Here is an 18,664-nt window from a genome sequence, read left to right on the forward strand (position 1 = left end):
CTCTCCTCCTCAGAAAGGACCGTGGGGGTTGAAATGTGTTGAGCTCGATGGTGCATTATGAACCATGCCGTTCAATGTCAGAGTCAAAAATCCACTGTCCTGCAGCCTGCACAGTGTTAGCACTGAGAAGAGAAGACACTGAGTGGAATCAGCCAGGAGAGACAACGCGGATGGACATGTGTGATGATCTCACCCCTTATTTGATGGAAAACCCCCATAAGTGTGGGAAAGAGGTACTGTGAATTTTTGTGAGATGACAGCCTCTGCTTTCGCCAGTCAGTTTGCTCTTGGAATGTCTGCAGCCACAACACATGGGGAGAACGTGGCTCACCTTACTGTGACAAGGACCTTACCTCCTTGTGCCCAAACATAACAAACAGCAACAGCCACATCTTTCACAGATGCCCTGAGGGCATCCCTGGAAGGCACTGCAATTGTGGCCACTTCCCAAGGCAACACAGAGCCTACGATCATACCTCCTGGTTCTTGAGAGTCCTCCTCTCACACAGTGTTGCTGTCACTTCAGCTGGCAGAGGGGTGGGCAGCACAAGGATGCCTGCTGAGCTGCACACTGACTTGCTGGGTACAAGAGCTGCCTCAGAGTACCCTGCGGTACTGTTACAAAGGCCTTGGTTCACCTGTTGTCCTCAATTGTCTTGTAAACCTATTTCAGGGGCTTAATCTTAGTCCTGTGTTGTTCCAGGCCCCACTGTGTCTGTGCACTGCGTAACTGGATTTACTGTAGCACAGGAGGAGGCTTGACTCAACTTTTTCTCCCTGAACTCTGGAAAGAAGAACCACCCTTGCAGTTTCTTTCTAAGGGACTTCCCTAAATCCATAAAGGCCAGAAACTGAACAAATGAATAAAGAAACAAAGGAACACCACAAAGATGATCCCAGGAAAACAAACACAGAAATATTATTTTGAGTCATTGAATATGTTCTAATTTAGTCAAGCAAAAGAAGAAATTATTTTCATTTTTAAATATCAACTTGATAAGTTCAAATAATAATATAAAAAAAAAGTTGCTTAATTCTATCCAGCTACCATAAAAAAAATACTTTGATATTCTGTTGAATTTGACTTTTGTAATTTTGAAGAAACAGTGTTTTCCAGTGGAGATGGCCAGAACAGCTTTGCCCAGCTGTTCTCATCACTCCTCCGATAAAACGTGCTAATGGATGCCAGCGTACTCTGCTACAGCGCAGATGAAATTGCAAGGGCAGATGGGGAGCCTTCAGCTCTCAGTATTCTTTATCGTGTGAAGTCTGAGATCCTCAGGCAAACACGGCGAGAGCCAGCAAATCTCTCAGAGGGATAAAATCCCAGCTGAGTCTCAAATACTCTGCGCAGGAGAGAAATGGCTGTAATCTGCTAACGAAAGCAGATGTACGGGGGCTATTCTGGCAGCTACATCTGCCGTGCTTCCTCCACCCCACCCCGCCTTGTTAGACCGGCTCGTCCCTCTTCTTATGAGTTGTGGCAAAAATAGGCACAACACACAAACACCAGTCACGTTAAATTTGTTCTTTAGGGTGGTTGTTCTCTCCTTGACCCTCGCTGTCTGAGGGAAGGTGTCTGTCCTTATGGCTGTGCTCGCATGGGAATGGTGCTGGGAACAGAAGCAATCCTGGCTCTACACCACCTCAGCCCACTGCTGATGCCGGGGAAAGGATGAGACCTACGGGGCAGATTTCCCCCCGCAGGTGCTCTTGTCAAGCTCCTAACCCAGGGAAGGGCACCGAAGTGCAGCAGCTCTTCCCATAAGCACTCTTCCCAGAGTTGTTTGACGCCTATCAGAAACAGCCACATCCCGTCAGAGCGTCTTAAGGACAGGCAGCTGCAACGCTCCCCACCCCTCCTCCCGCCCTATCGCCCCTCAGAGCCGGCCTGAAGGCGGCCCACAAGATGGCGCCCCATCGCCTTCGGGAGTGCCCAGAGTAAAGATGGCGGCGGCGCCCTCTTCCACTTCCGCGGTGCTGGCAGCCGTCCCGCCCTCAGTAGCAATGGCGGTTTCCTGCGCGGTGTGGCTGGAGGATCAGGTAACGGCGCCGCCCGTCAATCCCCAGCTCCTCTGATGCCCGACGAGGGTCGGTGGGCGGCCCGGGGGTCGCGGTTTGCGCTGACGCGTGTCCCGCCGCAGGTGGAGCGGGTGCCCTGCCCTTACGACGTCCATCACCGTGTGCCGCGGGCGTCGTTGGAGAGGCACGCGGCGTCCTGCCGCCTCCGCAAGATGGGCTACTCCGCCGAGGAGCAGGTGGGCTGGGGAGGGGGCCGTGCAGTGACTGGGAGAGCAGGGGCTGTGTGGTCTGCAGAAGGGAAGGCTCCGGGGAGACCTGAGAGCGGCCTTCCAGTATCTAAAGCGGGGCAGTAAGAAAGAAGGGGACAGACTCTTTAGCAGGGCGTGTTGTGATAGGACAAAGGGAAAGGGTTTCAAGCTGACAGCCCCATCCCTGGAGATGCTTACGGCCAAGCTGGACAGGGCTCTGAGCACCTGGTGGAGCTGTAGGTGTCCCTGCTCGGTGCAGGGAGTTGCACTAGATGGCCCGTAAGGGTCCCCTACAACTCAAAAGGTTTTATGACTGGGCTACTATGTCCCGCAGGCCGAGATGTACGACTCTCGCTTCTTCTATGAGAACCTGAAGGTGCCCACCGTTGCAATGGGTAAGCGCATGGCTGGGCGGCAGAGCGCTGGGGCACTGCATGGGGGTGGAATCACAGCGTGGCTGAGGGTGGCAGGGAACTGGGGTCACCTAGAGCGGGGTCCCTGTGCCCATCTCCAGACACCTCCAAGCCTGTGGGCAGCCAGTTAACACCACCCTTGCCCCCGCAAAGTGCAGCCATGGGCCTGTGCGGAGCAGCCCTCGTGTGGCAGAATCTGAGTCCTCACCATAGCATGCCATGCTGCCCTGCCATCAGTAATCATCGTCATGGAAACCCTCCCTTCAGTTTGGAGGTACAGTAACAATGCTATTAATGCTACTGGTGAGGATTTCAGTATACATACGTATCTTTCCTTATCGTTGTAACCCCCAAATCCTTCCTTCTCTTTTTCTTCCCTCACCTCAATTCAAATATGGAATAGATCAGAATATTTTTAGACTGTCTTTTATGCACAAATAAAACTACAATGTTCTATAAAGTATCCTAAGTCTCATAATATAGGTTGGGAAATAAAGAGCAAGCCTACTAAGTACTTGATTTAAAAGTTCTGTGTGAGACTTTCTCTTCTCTGTCTGCAGATAAAGAGCTACAGTTTCACATAGTTCAGCAAGCTAGAGCTCAGAGTGCCAAAGAAGGCATAGGCTACACTGAAGGTAAGTGGCATTCAGGTGGGGAAATAGCTTTTCAGCTGTCCTGTGGAGAGCTGCTTGATTTTCCCCTTTTGAAGTGCTGTGAGAAATCTTCCTTTATTTATTTGTTTTTAAAATTCTTTCCCTTCTATATTTGGGAGTAAAACTGCTTTCTTTATGATGGGCAACCAGATAAAGAACTTGAGATAGTATCAGCATTGCAGAACTTGGGAGTTCCCTGAAGCACCAGTCCGTCACTTCCCGTCCCACTACATACAGCTTACTGTCCGCCTGCATTTTCTCCTACTGTCTTCTGCCTTTTGTGGCCCAAACTCTTCTCAAGCTGCCTCCCCCCTTGTTCTTCATGGGATGAGTGAGGAGGAAAGGAAAAAAGAGAACTGTGCTTTGAATTCAGTTTAAGGATTGTCAGTCATGAGCTGTGCATGCTCGTCCATTGCTTCTTAGATCAAAAACTGAACAGTGCATGCAGTAGTGTTATGTTGAATTATTTCTAGACTCTTAAGTAGTTACATAATACACATGCTCAAACATCTGCAAATACTATATAATTCTTTATTGCTGGTCTCAGCACACCTCCTTGTCTTGAATTATAGCAGGTCTTGCGACTGTAGAGTAGGTTAAGACCAATTTGGACTTTTCTTGGAGAGCTGAGATAGAGTAGGAAAGTAGGGCCACCTACAGGAACTTTGTTGTACTTTCCTGACCTGACATTCAGATAGAGCAGCACTTGCTCAGGCATGGATTTTCACGTTCTTGCTTCTTTCACAAAGCAAAGCCTTTCTGAGATCAGCACTGGGCTTTTATAGCATGTCAGGTGCATTTTGCTCTGGAAACAAGTGACAATTCACTAATTTGATACAATTATAGCCAAGTAGAGAAGAATCAGTTAAGCATATAAAGAGGTGCATCACATAGATACGTCAGTGAGCCACCAGATGCCAGTGTTTGCCATCTAGTTTTCACTGCAATTTTGCATTTCTGTAAAGATAACAGTAAAACTGCATGGGCTGTTTTTTATTATGGTGTCTTGGCCTCTTCTAAGATGTGCTGACTTGAAATTACTTGTTTAACTTCAAGTCTTTGGCAGTAGAGACAAAGGGAAAAAAGATGTAACTGTAGCTTGTGTAATAGGGCTGGAAGGCTGATCTTGATCATAAGCTGTGAGATCATTGTAAAATCACAAGCATGTAACTATTAGGGCACATTTCTGGGTTTCTGTGACCCTGTAGGAGTAGCATATTCTAAAAATAAAATTCTTGTATTACCCTTTCGACTTAAGGACTGAACTCCCTACAGATGCGTAAGAGAAGGATGAACACAGTGCAGGTGTTTACTGCATTGCTGAGCTTTTCAGTGTCTTCCTGCATAATTATGCCATTTTACTGACAACAGTGCTGTTCACATTCTAGGATCTTACTCATCACTGCCTGTAGAAGTTCCTCAAAATCACAAACGTTTCACCTGTGACCTGACTCAAGCTGACCGTCTTGCTCTTTATGATTATGTTGTTGAGGAAACAAAGAAACAGAGGTCTAGGTCACAAATCACAGAAAATGATAGCGACCTCTTTGTGGATTTAGCAGCCAAGATCACTCAAGGTTTGAGAAATCATTTACTGTTGAGTTTATTGCTCTGTATCAGTGTATTGCTTTGTATCAGTAGATGAGTTTTTGGTGAAAGCCAGCCTGAACTGCAATGCCAGCCTGAACTGCAATGACGTTCTGGCAGCAGGAAACAGTAGACTGGTATTCTTTGTGCTGATGGTTCTGAGAAAGCCTTGGTGCTCTTTTGTTGGCATACGTATCACGTTTATCTTAATGGATGGATCTGCTGTCATTTGCAACTGACTTCAGGTTACATAATGCTGACAAGTTACTGCAAAGGCTGGAACGGCATTTACTACCAGAAACGATGAGATTAAAGATCATTTAAAATTAAAAGCCTGGTGAGAGGTTGGTGGTCGTTGGGTTGAAATCTTGAGCAATATAGCAATGGATACAGCAGACAAAGCCTCCTATTCCTATTGAGACATGCCGGTGTCTCCAAGCAAACCTTCCCCCTGTGTTATTCTGTGGACCCTGTGTGTAGGAGAGATGGTGTTTGTCATCTACATGGGTACATGTTCCTCAGAACTCGGCTGTCTCAACTGCTGTGTCTCACACCTGTAGTGGCTTTGAAGACGCAGCCTGTGTTTTGTAGAGGTCTGACCAAACTGCTAGCCTGTACGTTGATTTGGATTACTGTTAGGGGACTAAGATCACACAATAATGTTTGAATGTTATCATATTAGTCTTGTATAGACAGCAAGAAGGCTGGAGAGGAAGCTCGTGTGAAATTCATAATAGCTATTCAACACTGGACAACCTTCAGGAACAACACAATGTATTTTTTTTTCCAGATGCTTTATTACTAAAGCAGCAGACTTGTGTACCTGCAGGTGCTAGTACTGTGCTAATACTCATTTGTTTTCCTTTGAATTCTTTGTTAGATGACAGTCAGAAAGGTCCAAAGTCCCATCTTGAAATTCTGGCTGAAATGCGAGACTACAAAAGGCGACGGCAGTCATACAGGGCTAAGAACGTTCATATAACGAAGAAGTCTTACACTGAGGTAAGCAGCTTAAGAGAAAGCTGGGAGTTTTCTCTATGCTTAGTTCATATCAGCATAAACAATAGTATACCCATTCAGACAAGGAAAAATCTCTTGTGCTTATTGTGCCCTTCCTGGTTAGAGTTTGCAAACTTGCTAATAAGAGAGTCTCTTTGGTTTAGTTTGCTGCAGGAAGTTACAGGGAACAGAAGTATTTCTGGCAGTAGTGAATTTTTCATGTGAAAATGGCAGCAAGATGCACTTTACTCTGTTGTAAAATGGCACTATTACTTTTATGCTGAAATACTTTTCTTTAAGAAGTATACTGTGACACACTGCTTTGTTGTTGTTTGCTTTTTAATGCCTTTCTTTACTCTTGAGGTGATTCGGGATGTGATTGGTGTACATATGGAGGAACTCAGCAACCACTGGCAGGAAGAGAACAGGTTGGATAACGCAGAGATGTGTGAAGGAGGAAAGTCAAAATCTTCAGGAAGGTACATCACAGTTAACATTTAAGCATTCATGAGGAATTTGCTATTTCTATGTGGACAGCAGCAGCCTGAGGGCCTGGAATGGTTTCTTTGGTTGGTTGGTTTTTTTAAGAGGATGTGGCTTAATAGGATGACTTCTTTCTTACACTGTTAGGAGGTCGTTTTATTACAGAACTGATAGTGAAAAACTAGTGACTGTGAAACTGTTCTCACTGAATAAAATCAGTAATGTTTTTGGGTTTTGTTCTCCCAGAAAGGAAGACAGGCGGTCAGCTTCGGTGGACTCGAGGCAGTCTGCAGGAAGCTCAAAGGACACTGAACGCACCAGGCACAGGCGAGACAGCAGCAGGAGTCCAAGTAAAAGAAAAAGGAGCCGTGAGAGAGGGAAAGACAGAGATTCTCGGAGGAAAAGAGAAAGGTGAGATGAAATAGCATCGGCTGCATCCTTGCTTCTGAATCAGGCCACTGTGCAGAAGAAGAGCTTAATACAGGGAAAAGAACATCTCATCTAATGAAAAATCTAGGATAATCTCATATGCAGTACAACAAGCCAGTGCCTAAACGAAAGTCGCCGTGATCTAGAGTTCAGAACTTTCCACAGCTGAAAGGTTGATGCTTCCAACAGTGTTACAGGATTAATATAACACCGTCTGAGGCTGCGTATCTTAACATGTCCCATGGGGATAGTTTCGCTTGGATGTAATCGCTTACATTGTTTATTTCACTAACAGGAGGCTTATTTTCTTTCCTTAGAAAAGGATATGATTACATTTAGTGAGAGCTTTCCTTTTTCAGGTACTTTTATTCCTTCAGATTCCATTAACAACACACACGGTGTTTGTTTTCTTGTTTCAGGGAAGAAGACAAGTATCACGGCCATAAAAGAAGAAAGTAGAAGCAAGAACATAATGAGTTTGTTTGTTCAAAGAATTACTTGCACAGGATGTATTGTTACTGCTGTTACGCCAGAGACAGTAATGCTGTGAACATAATGCTGGTGTTGCCTCACAGCTGTGTTCAGAGAGAAAATCAGATAATGTTCAGGGGTTGGCAGGATGGAAGCAGTGTAAGTCATAAAATGTACAAATGTATAAGACTTGTGTATCTATTAATAAATTATAGTGACTTCTTAGCCCTTTGTGTTTAATTTAACAAAGGCTAATAGAATCTGAGAGAGGCTCTACTAATTTACTGTCCTGGCCCAGGGGTAGTATCTAAAGGTGGATGTGGCTAAGCCCTGGAGCAGCAGGATCAATTACAAATGGAAAGAGATGAAGGTAGTTCCCCTTCTCTCTACCACCTGACCTTGTCACCTCTGAGAACAGGGTTCCAGAAAGACAGCACTTACTGTCACACTGTGGCATGCGTGGAAGGCGAAAGGGCGGATTTCAGAGTTCTCCAAAAGGCTGTTACCTTCAGCTGCAGATAGTAGCTTTCAGTAAATGAAGAAGTGGTAAAAGGACGATAACAGGCATGTTCCTGTTCCCAAGCTCATGCTTAAAGAAATATAGGATCAATGTCAAGCTGGCAGCGGTAGTGACAAACATCTCCTTAGAGATGTCCCTCATACCTCCCCCCTGCTTTCTATAATTGTATTGACTGGCATTTTCAAACATGAGGTTGGTAGATCTTGGTATTTATGCAAAGAAACCATTGAGTTCCCATCCCGTATATGAACATGAAAGTATTAATGACAGAAGTTTTAAAAACACTAGGACTTCAGCCATCCAGGTTACAGCAAAAGGATGCAAAGGAGAATTCCACTTAACTGCAGTGGATTGTATCAATTTCTAGTTCTTTTAGTTTCTTACACAATCTACTACAGTCAGGCTTGTTCCTTCTATGAAGAAAGCCAACAGCAACATCTTACAGATTAATCTTTTCTACCCTTCCTTATTTTCAATCAGGTTGCCAGCAGAGGACACCCCTTAGCACTATCATTTTGGCCTCCTCCATGGCTGTGTGGGGCGATATGCTCTGCACAGTGCCTGTGGGCTGCAGGCAGACAGGAGACTGATCTTTATTAATTAAAAGTCCATCTAGAAATGAAAAAAATATTTAAATTCTGAAGAGAATTGAAGAAAAGGCTCTGTGGAGACCTCACTGTGGCCTTCCAATACTTGAAGGGAGCATATAAACAAGAGGAGGAACAGCTGCTTACAAGGGTGGATGGTGATAGGATAAGGGGGAGTGGTTTTAAACTACGATCAGAGGTTTAGGTTAGATATTAGGAGGAAGTTTTTCACACAGAGAGTGGTGACACACTGGAACAGGTTGCCCAAGGAGGCTGTGGATGCCCCATCCCTGGAGGCATTCAAGGCCAGGCTGGATGTGGCTCTGGGCAGCCTGGTCTGGTGGTTGGAGACCCTGCATATAGCAGGGGGGGTGAAACTACATGATCGTTGTGGTCCTTTTCAACCCAGGCCATTCTGTGATGATGAGGAGGAGTCCAAATTAGAGATCAAACTAGATGGAACTACTGCCATTAGTCTAGTTGATATTTTTTTCACCATCTTGGCTACAGGGTTCTTCATGGTCTTTGAGCAGCGCTTGGTGAAACCATACGTTTTTATAGAGTTTGGTCATGCAGACAAGGTAGTCAAAAGACAACCTATGCTTCTGTAAGAGTTAAAAACAGATAAGAAGAAAATTGTTACTTTACTTAAGAAATGGACCACTTCAATTATATCTGTCCAGTTTTCTTTAAATTTAATTTTCTATTTATAAAGTCTAGGTAGAAAGATTCATGAAGTACATTTGATTCAGTGTAAACAAATTAGTGAAAGTACTACTCCCAAGCTGAGAGCATCAGTATTTCAGAGGTGAAAAAACAATATAACTACATATTCAATTCACTCTGATAAAGGACAATTTCAAGAATGAGATAAAGAAAAAGTAGTGCTGGAGAAGAGGTTCTTCGTGTATTGTATTTAGTTCATTTTTTCCACCCTCGTGTGGTGCTGAAGAGTCGACTTGATCAAAACTGTGTTGAGGGCTGGCTCTGAAAGTTTCTGAGCAGTACCATGCCGCTTTGTCGGTCACTGGAAAGGAATAGGAACCAAATGTCTTAGAACAACACTTCAAGGTGGTAAATTGTAGTATGTGAGGCAAGATACAGTTGAGGGTTACATTAATTGAGAGTGCTAATATTAAAAAAATGGTTCTAATTAAAAATCATTCTGGTAATTAACAACAAAGAAAATTAAGTTCATTTCTATGCTTGTGCACTGTTGGATTCCCATATGCATGGGACTGGTGGCAACCTAAAGTAGAAGGACCAACTCCAGACAGATGATGGGAAGAGTCAGTATGTGAATCTAAGCGTGCCAAGTTTGCAGTGCTCAGAGGACGAGGCTGTTACGGATCTTTTAAAAACTGGTTAAAAACAGAGTGCGTTTCCTATGCATTTCCATACATCCCTAATGCCAATTCCAGCTAATTCTAGTAGGGATATATGTAGTGTACTGATACATCCTTGCCTCCATTTTTTTCCCAAAGTTAGAGGCGTCACACAGAGTTTTGTGGCACAGGCTTCATAGAACCAATGTATGCGTATTAGAGGTCGTCACCATTAAGGTGACTTATTGTCTGTCCCACTGATCACACCTGCTCCATTGAGCAGTGTATTCTCTAGCAATAAAACTTTTGATACTGTGCTAATAAGATGCTACAAATAATTACCTTGTCAATTACCTTGTACAAATAATTACCATGATATGAGAGATGAATCATTCAAAGAGCTTCATCATTTGTTAACAGACTGCACTTAATAATTAAGACAAGACTGAGAACCAGTTTGCCTATTTATTACAGAGCAAGCCAAAGGTTACTCAACAGCACATAAAAGTTTGAGCAAAGCTGTCACTGATAGCAATGAGATAATCAAACTGTGAGTTTTTTGCTTAGCCTTCAATCTACACATCTCCTGCTGTGATGAACTGCATCAGTTTGTGGTTTATTGACGAAATTAAAGCTAAGCTCAGGGGGAGTAAAGAGAGGAACATAATAGAACAGAAAGATACCCAGCCTTCCTAACGTGATATGAAAACCAAAACAGGATGAATTCAGGTGGGAATATGAGTAGCCTTTGTCTTTTATATCCACTGGAGGCAACCAACACCAAGACCATTCCATGAACGACAGTTTACCATATCTCATTCTACAAAAACTGGAGAGCTGAACTGTTTAAGAACAAGCTATATATTCCCCCCATGTAATTTCCAGGCAGAAGTAATCCCAGGAGAAACACAATAGAAAGTTCACAGACTTCAAGTGGGAGCTCCCAGTTTCTTTCTGATTTATGATCCCTGTCACAAAAGCAGCCCATAATACGCTGACAGTTCCGCTACCAGTAGTGCACAGATGATACAAAGCTGTATATAATTGCTTCCTGAGGGGAAAACTACACCACCAGATAGTGACTTCGGCATTTCAAAGATGGCTAAATAACAGTTTATCATTTCACAGTTCAAAGCCCCAAGGTTTACCACTTACAGGAAATAACTATGTATGCTTTTGATATAACCTGACTCAACCTTTACTCTTATCATGGATACACCCTAAGTGAAGACAGATGACTCATCTAAAATTAGAGGTCTGCGGAGAGCCCAGAGGTGATGTATAACTTAAAATTGATGCCTGAACTTTTACTTACGCGTCGTCTTTAATCTTTTGGAGGAAAGCTTTGATTTTCTCATCTGGTATGTCTCCATCGATACTTGCCAAATAGCAGTAAAGGAATGAGAACGTTTCATAGGGAATACGAGCTGCTCCACCTTCCGGGTCCTGTGTTAAAATTTCGCAGGCATGTTTCATTGAACTCAGCAAGGACTGGAAGGGGTTCAAGGAAGGAATGAGAACAGAATCAGAGCCATGAACATCTTTTGTATACCATGACAAAATGCAGACTGTAAGCCACAGAAAATGAGTGAAAATGAAATGAAGGCTTTATCATCATTACCTACCTCTCAATATCAAATTTCTAGCTTTATGAGCTAGCTTTATGAGAAGGCTGAGGAAGCTGGGATTGTTCAATCTGGAGAAGAGGAGGCTCAAGGGGTGACCCTATGACTCTCTACAACTTCCTGAAAAGAGGTGGTTGTGGTGAGGTGGGAATCAGCCTGTTCTCCCATATAACTCGTGACAGGACTAGAGGGAACGGCCTCAGGTTGTGCCAGGGGAGATTCAGGTTGGACGTCAGGAAATAATTGTTCTCTAAGAGAGTGGCCAGGCGCTGGAACAGGCTGCCCAGGGAGGTGGTGGAGGTGTTCAAGAAACATTTAGATGTTGTACTGAGGGACATGGTTTAGTGGGAAATATTGGTGGTAGGTGGACGGTTGGACTGGATGATCTTAAGAGATCTTTTCCAATCTTGGTGATTCTATGATTTACCAAACAGTGCAGGTTGTTAAAGGGAAACAATAATAAAGTTCTAGTAATAAACAGGAGTAAAAAATACCAGAACTTTGTAAAGCTGAAAGATTGCACAGAGCTGTCTGAGCCATATCCAATACTGCTAAAATGCTCCATTCTGCTACTGTAACAGCTTAAACCTCACTCTGTCTACGCGTATACATCATCTCACAGGTCTAAATGAATTCGCAGTGACAGTTAAGCTAGACAAATCCACAACAACAACAACAACAAAAAACAGTTTAACATTACGTTTTAGGGATTTTAATATTTACTATTTTCCCCCTTTGTATGCAAGTTCCATTTTAATAGTTAGTGGAAAAAACCCTGAAACAAATAGAATCCAACAAATGTCCAAGTTCTCTGTTGAACAGAAACATGCCTCTAAGTGTCAGCGCAAAGCATGCTTTGAAAAAATCCTTTATTGCATGTAGTGCCTATAAACCGGTGCCCTATGCATCCCAGGCTATTCAGGGGTATATGTGGAAAAATCAGGCATGGAATATGATTGAATCAAAGGCTGGTTGGATGCTATAAAAAACATACCTCCCCCTCCTCCAAAAAAGAAAACAAAAAAACAAAAACACATAAAGAAAAAGGCTTTTGTTAACTCAAGAAGTCATATTTTTGTTGGAATTTCTTCAAAATGCATCTTCACTTCTTCGCCAGTATGCAAGCAATGACTTTGCAAATATATATGCCAGATAAGTCTTGTTTTTATAATCCATAATGGCTGAGGTAGTAGAAGCTTCAGTAAAACCCTTCCTGAAAATGTCACTTAATTTGGCTCCTCCTGTAGGAGGCCTCTCTGGAAACAGTGGCAGCTGCTCCACAATAGAAATCTCTGCACAGCCTTCTAGTCTCAGCATTTTGTTACCACGACACTGCCATACCCACTTCCAGCCACTCCAACCTACTCATTCTCCCATACAACACAGTGAATTTACTCCAATTGAATTTTCTGCCTTTCAAAAACAGTTTAACAGCCCACTTGTGTGATTATTTCTTAACAGGTGAGACTAAATACACACCAGTTTTACAAAAAGATACTCCAAATTTATGGTGTTCTGAAAAGCCCATATTATCCTAGCTTAGGGCTCTACCTGTCTACCTTTGTATCTCAGCTGTGACCCTACTTCACTTGGAATGTAAACTGAAAGTGGAGGAAAAGAATGTAACAGTTTGTGAGCCTTTCCGGCTTAGCAAACTGAAGTTTAGTTTTGTATCATGAAGATATAAAAATCAAATCATTTCAATACCTGAAAGGATGAATAAAGGAGGTAAATTTAGGCTGTTCAGCTCCATCAGAACAATGCCTCTGGGACTGCTCTCTTGTTTTGGTTGTTTTCTTTTGTTGTTGTCTGTTTTTTGTTTGTTTTTTAAGTAACATTGCTGTCGTTATTACTTTTTCAGTGAAAGAAAGAAAAAAGAAAAAGAAATCACAAAATCCACTTCTGGGGGGGGGGGATGGAATGCAGAAATATGCAGTTCAAGTGGGCAAGTACAACTTCATGGCCAGACTGGGTCAACGTTCACTGCTTTTCAATAACACAACACTCTCAAAACACTACTGAGCATTTATTTTCTTCTTAGTACCCCTTCTGCCCTTCTGCAGTCTTTAATTTTATACTTCACAAGAACATCAGCTTAGTGTAAGTATTTCATAATAATTCATTTACAACACTCTGCTGAGATTTTATTACTGACATTAGAAGAATTAAATGTAGATTTAGTAACATTAACTGCTTCTGTGAAAATGTAATTGGCTACACAATTAGAAACTGATGTTTCAATTTCTCCCTCCAGCTCTTCTCTTTAGAATTTTACATTGATGCCATAAGCATTGTTCCTCTATCGTCCTGTCTCTCCTGGGCTGAGCTGCCAGCCAACATGCCTACAGTCCTACTGCCACAACCCAGTAAGCTGAGGATATTTCCTGCCCTTTCTGCTTAAGTTCTCCTCCCAAAATTACCTGCAAGCCATTTTGTCAGGCATTGTTTGTAGATGCACACAAAGTGACAGAGAAGTGACTTTACGCAATCTAACTCAAAGGCCATTTGCATTAATTATTCTACGGTCTACCTCATACACTACCATTATTGGCCAGCCATGAAGGTCCCTGCTGTAACGTTAGGATGGAGGAGGCTCTGACCACCTGATCTAGCTGTAGGTGCCCTTGTTCATTGTAGGGGAGTTGGAGTAAATGAACTTCAAAGGTTCCTTCCAACTCAAAACAGCTCTATGATTCTGTGAACATACCTCACCAAGCATGCTGCACCCAAGTGCCAGAATCTTCATCCACTCCACCTCTTCATCAAAGATGTCCAACTGCAGGATAGCTTCCAGCTGTTCCTCTGGCAAGCACAAGTCTTTCCATTTTTTCTTCAGTTCTGCAACACTTACAGTGCCTTTAGCAGAGAGCTGTAAACAAAATTATAGTACCACAGTAAGAACACTGAAAAAGAATGGAACTAAGAACAAAGACCCTTCCCAAAATACATCAATTTTTTGGTAGTCATCTACTGATCATCTGCCATATTTTTTGTCTAAGACAAATACATTAGCATTATGCATTTGCTAAATGTCTGGTTGTACCTGTTTGTGCAAGACTTTAAGGAGTCCTGGGGTCAAACCAGCATCCATTTTCTGTTTTGCTGAAGGTGTTTCAATCCTCTCCTTCACTGGAAGGAGCTCACCTTTTGACAGTGCCGTAAAGTACCTAAGTGAATGGGAACAGCAAGACGCTCCAGTACCTAGGATGATTAACAACTATGCAGAAGTAAGTAGTCTTACACCTACAGCTCCCTAAATCAATCTCCATGCTCCTATACATACGCAGCAGCGTTCAGCAAGCATTCCACATGCAGAATGGCTATTCTCCTCCTGCCCAGATCCCACCTTTCTTTTCAGTAGAAGACAGTTCCTAGGTTTTACATACTCCTTTTTATAATACTCTCATAATTTATTAGTTTAACTTATTTTGAGCATGATATACTGAGCCCTTCTTAGCAAAGGCAGAAATAAGTCTACTAATGTCAAGAGTATGCTTGCACTACCAAAGCACAGTCTTTTCCTGTTAGATTGATGAGTACCTTACCAATTTATTTAGCTGATTTATTTAGCATTCCTCCAACATGCTACCTGCAAAGCACAACTGGCAATACTGCAGTGCTCACATAACCATTTGTGCCAGTTCTACCCACTCCAAAAGAAAATTCAAGGATGGAGTAGAAAGAAAATTAGATATGAATCCTTTAAATTATAAGGCTAAATCAAGTACTGCACTACTTTTAAAAGGCCAACAATTGTGTTATACACTGAAAAACACAATGCTCCTCTGTACAATCAACAAAAGCATCCGGTCTTCGTGGTTCCATGCTGACAGTGCTACATGGTTATGAGGATGCCATACTTACGCAGCTGACCACTGCAAAACATCACGAGGCTGAGTCCTAATAGCAGCTTTGGTGAACTGTTTCATAATGTCTGGTAGCTCAGGGGGGATTTTGATCTGCTGAGCACAAAACAAGGTGTCTGGAAGAGGCATGGTCTTTTCAAGTTCGGTTACATGGACCTGAAGGAAATAACAATAAAACAGATGTAGAATGACAACAAAAAACTGTCTGCATACATAGGGGGAACAGTGTTTATACCCAAACTGCCTCCTTTCTTACTGGGGTTACTAGAGAACTCGAGCAGCTCAGAAGGGAAAGCAGACAAGCACTGAGCAGGCTCTAAAACCTTAATCTTGATACCAAGCCTGGAGATGGAGTCCAACCATGGCTCTAAGCCAAGACAACTTCTGCTGTTAGCATTTGTCTTTTGTTAAGTCTTGATTTTCCTCCTCAAGACTATTGTTATACTGTTGTAGAACAAGCAGAACGGAATCATTTGAGTTGGAAGGAACTCCTGAAATTCATCTAGCCCAACTCCCTGCAACAAATAGGGACACCTACAGCTAGATCAGGTGCTCAGAGCCCCGTCCAGCCTCACCTTGAGTGTCCCCAGGGACGGGGCAAGTAGTTTGGACAAATATCACCGTATGTACCAGTGTGAAGGCCAGCTATGCTGACAACAAACTACTGCAAGACAAGGAGAACCTTGTCCTTTTGGTACAGAAACTGCTGCACACAGATTAACAGATTTCTACTGAGTTCATGTAATCGAAGACATCCTGTGACAAAAAGTTAGTAACCTGTGCTCCTCACAGACCTAACATCAAAGAAATAACAGCAAAGAAGAAAAGATATTGCAATCACGTAACGCTCTTTGCTCACACAGCCCTCTATGTCAGCTCGTCTCATCCGCAACATAACCTACGTATTGTGAGGAGCTCCCCAAGACCGTATCCAGGTTCTAGCGATACCCTCACACGCCGCTTCGTCTCGCCTCATCGCCCCCGGCTCGAGGCCCGCTCAGCCCCGCCTCACCTCCGCTTGCACCGCCGCTGCCCGGCAACGAGCTCACCGTGCCGGCTGAGAGCGGGCAGCCGGGGCGGCGGTTTGCGGCTCGCGGCGCTCAGCCGCGGGGGCAGAGCTCGCGTTTAACCCATGTTTAGCCTCGCTGAGTGAGGAAGCCGAGCGCGGGCTCCCTGTCACGGCTGAGCGGGGGGAGAGCGGCTGAAGGAGCACGAAGGCCTGAGGCCGCGGGGTGCCCCGTGGCTAACAGTTAAATGGTGGCCTCTGGGGAAAACAAACAAAACAAATCACCGAGTCCTTTTGAAAAAGTATTTTTTTTTCCTTTTTCTTGTTTTTTTCACCCCAACAAGTAATTCACCATAGTTCAGGGATATGTAAAAGAAGTGAATCATAGAATGGCCTGGGTTGAAAAGGACGACAATGATCATCGAGTTTCAACCCCCCTGCTATGTGCAGGGTCGCCAACCACCAGAGCCACACCCAGCCTGCAGGGAGGGGGCATCCACAACCTCCTTGGGCAACCTGTTCCACTGCGTTACCACCCTCTGTGTGAAAAACTTCCTCCTAATATCTAAAACTTCCCCCGGCTCAGTTTAAGACCATTCCCCCTTGTCCTACCACCCTTGTAAACAGCCGTTCCCTCTCCTCTTTATATGCTCCTTTCAAGTACTTGAAGGCCACAATAAGGTCTCCCCAGAATAAAGAATAGAATCACTTCTGTAAGACTGAAGCGAGCAAGGACAGGTCAGGGAGGGATGGCTCAGCTCCAAGGGCTGGTTTTGAGCCTGCAGAGCTGGCAGCAGCAGGCAGGGTGCTGTGAGGGTGGTTAGGTGAACTCAGGGTTACACAGGTTGCTAATGAGTTTTTGATGAGGAAAGGGACATGGAGTATTTTTTAAACTCTGCATCTTCATAACTGAACTGGGCTGCTTATATATATAATAACAATGCAGATATTTGCTACTGAGGTTCCCATAAAAGTTCTATTCAATATAAAGAAATAGCAAGTTTTGTGGCATTGTATTTTTGTAATGAAGGAGTTCTTCCCTCCTGGTAACATCATTTTTTAAGGACAGAACCAATCCTAGAAAGTCAGGTGGGGTGACATCAACGACGTAAATAAAGTTAATTCCCTCCAACTGCAGGTATGTTTCATTTCTCCTCGTGCAGGAAGGAAACAAAAGCCCATGCCCGTTTGGCACTGGCCACCAGTCAGTAAGTACCAACAGCAAGGCAGCACTAAGGCACCAAAATTGGTGTGTATAGTTGTGCAATCATTTTGTCACTGCTCCATCCCTCTCAGTTATTATGGAGTAATATTTGCCCTTTGGAAATACCTTCTAAACGTATCCATTAAGTAACTTTGATTTCAGCACCATATTTCTCCATTTATGGTGACTTCTGAACAAAGAAATTAAAAGAATAAGCATAGCTTGTCATTGGAATAATCCCAGACAATAACATTTTCGTAACTCTGTTGTTCTTCTGTTCATTAATTCAATTAACAACTGAGGTATCAGAGGAAAAGAGCTCTAACTTACCTTGACACCGTGTAGAAGTTCATCTCCTTATCTGTTTTTGAAGACAGTTTCTGTTGTTTGTTTAAACTTTATTATAAAAATTCAGTTCCTTGTTTCATGTCTTTATTATTTCATCATTTCTGCTGGGAACCCCAGTCATTGCTCAGACCATACAGCACCTATAAACAAGGCAAACCTAACAAGAAGCTGGCCCGGTCACAAGAAACTTACAGTCGAGGTACAAACAAATGGACAGGCAGTGGAGTAGAAGAAAACAAAGCCATGTTGATCAGCCTCCTAGGCTGCAAGATCAACAAACCACTGCCATCTGTGTTTTGTAGGAAATGGCTTTTTACAGAACTCTCTGAAGAATAACAGGGCTGCTGTGAACACTTTTATGAGGACCTTTGCTCAAGCATAGGGAAGGGAGAGCAAGGGAGGAATGCACCCTACTGAAAAATGATGCAAAGTGCTGCAATCGGTGCTGGAGCTTGCATCCTACTGAGAAAGCAGCTGACAAAATAATTACAGGCTCCAGAGGGCCCTCAGAACATAAACAAATAACTTAGGCTTTACTCAGTGGAGAAGGAGTAGTCAGAGAAAAGATGCAAAGTTTTAACTATTTTTAAATCAATATAAAGATATTCTGTGTAAAACCAGTCAAAGCCATGCTGCAGTTAACTTAACTATGCAAAAGATAGCTACAAAGCCATCTGACAGCTCGTGCTTAACGGCCCGTAAAGCTAACACCAGTAGATGCTCCACACCACAGGGCCAGTGCAGTTAAGCTGGTAGACAATCCCTCCCCCTCCAGTCCCTCCCCTTTCTAGACTTAAGATCAACACGGCTTGTCATCTGTCCTAGCAAGTCAGCTCACTGACAAGCTTACTATCAAATTTCTATTGCAGGAAAGTACA

At 43.4% G+C, this 18,664-nt stretch overlaps 2 protein-coding genes across 6 annotated transcripts; one reads left to right on the plus strand and one right to left on the minus strand.

Annotated features, from left to right (window-relative positions):
- The first annotated feature begins 1,922 nt into the window (after positions 1–1,922).
- SNRNP48 (small nuclear ribonucleoprotein U11/U12 subunit 48) lies at positions 1,923–7,530 on the plus strand. The gene is made up of 9 exons (XM_040695725.2): positions 1,923–2,043; positions 2,145–2,258; positions 2,605–2,665; positions 3,244–3,318; positions 4,725–4,913; positions 5,804–5,925; positions 6,286–6,401; positions 6,652–6,816; positions 7,254–7,530. Exons 1-9 carry the CDS (start codon positions 1,948–1,950, stop codon positions 7,291–7,293), a joined length of 978 nt encoding a protein of 325 aa, XP_040551659.1. The 5' UTR covers positions 1,923–1,947; the 3' UTR covers positions 7,294–7,530.
- A 1,551-nt stretch (positions 7,531–9,081) lies between these two features.
- Positions 9,082–17,982, minus strand: ROPN1L (rhophilin associated tail protein 1 like). Of its 5 annotated transcripts, none has more exons than XM_015282256.4 (6): positions 17,769–17,982; positions 15,227–15,384; positions 14,406–14,529; positions 14,070–14,231; positions 11,053–11,228; positions 9,082–9,439 (listed from the first exon to the last, which is right to left on the minus strand). In XM_015282256.4, exons 2-6 carry the CDS (start codon positions 15,355–15,357, stop codon positions 9,376–9,378), a joined length of 657 nt encoding a protein of 218 aa, XP_015137742.2. In that variant the 5' UTR covers positions 15,358–15,384; positions 17,769–17,982; the 3' UTR covers positions 9,082–9,375. The 5 variants fall into 5 exon arrangements, with proteins under 5 accessions (XP_015137742.2, XP_419011.2, XP_040551661.1 ...); XM_419011.7 differs by lacking the exon at positions 17,769–17,982 and adding an exon at positions 16,241–16,287; XM_040695727.2 differs by lacking the exon at positions 17,769–17,982 and adding an exon at positions 16,177–16,287.
- Positions 17,983–18,664: the final 682 nt, after the last annotated feature.

This window comes from Gallus gallus, chromosome 2 (genome assembly GCF_016699485.2).
Source record: "Gallus gallus isolate bGalGal1 chromosome 2, bGalGal1.mat.broiler.GRCg7b, whole genome shotgun sequence".
NCBI lineage: Eukaryota > Metazoa > Chordata > Aves > Galliformes > Phasianidae > Gallus > Gallus gallus.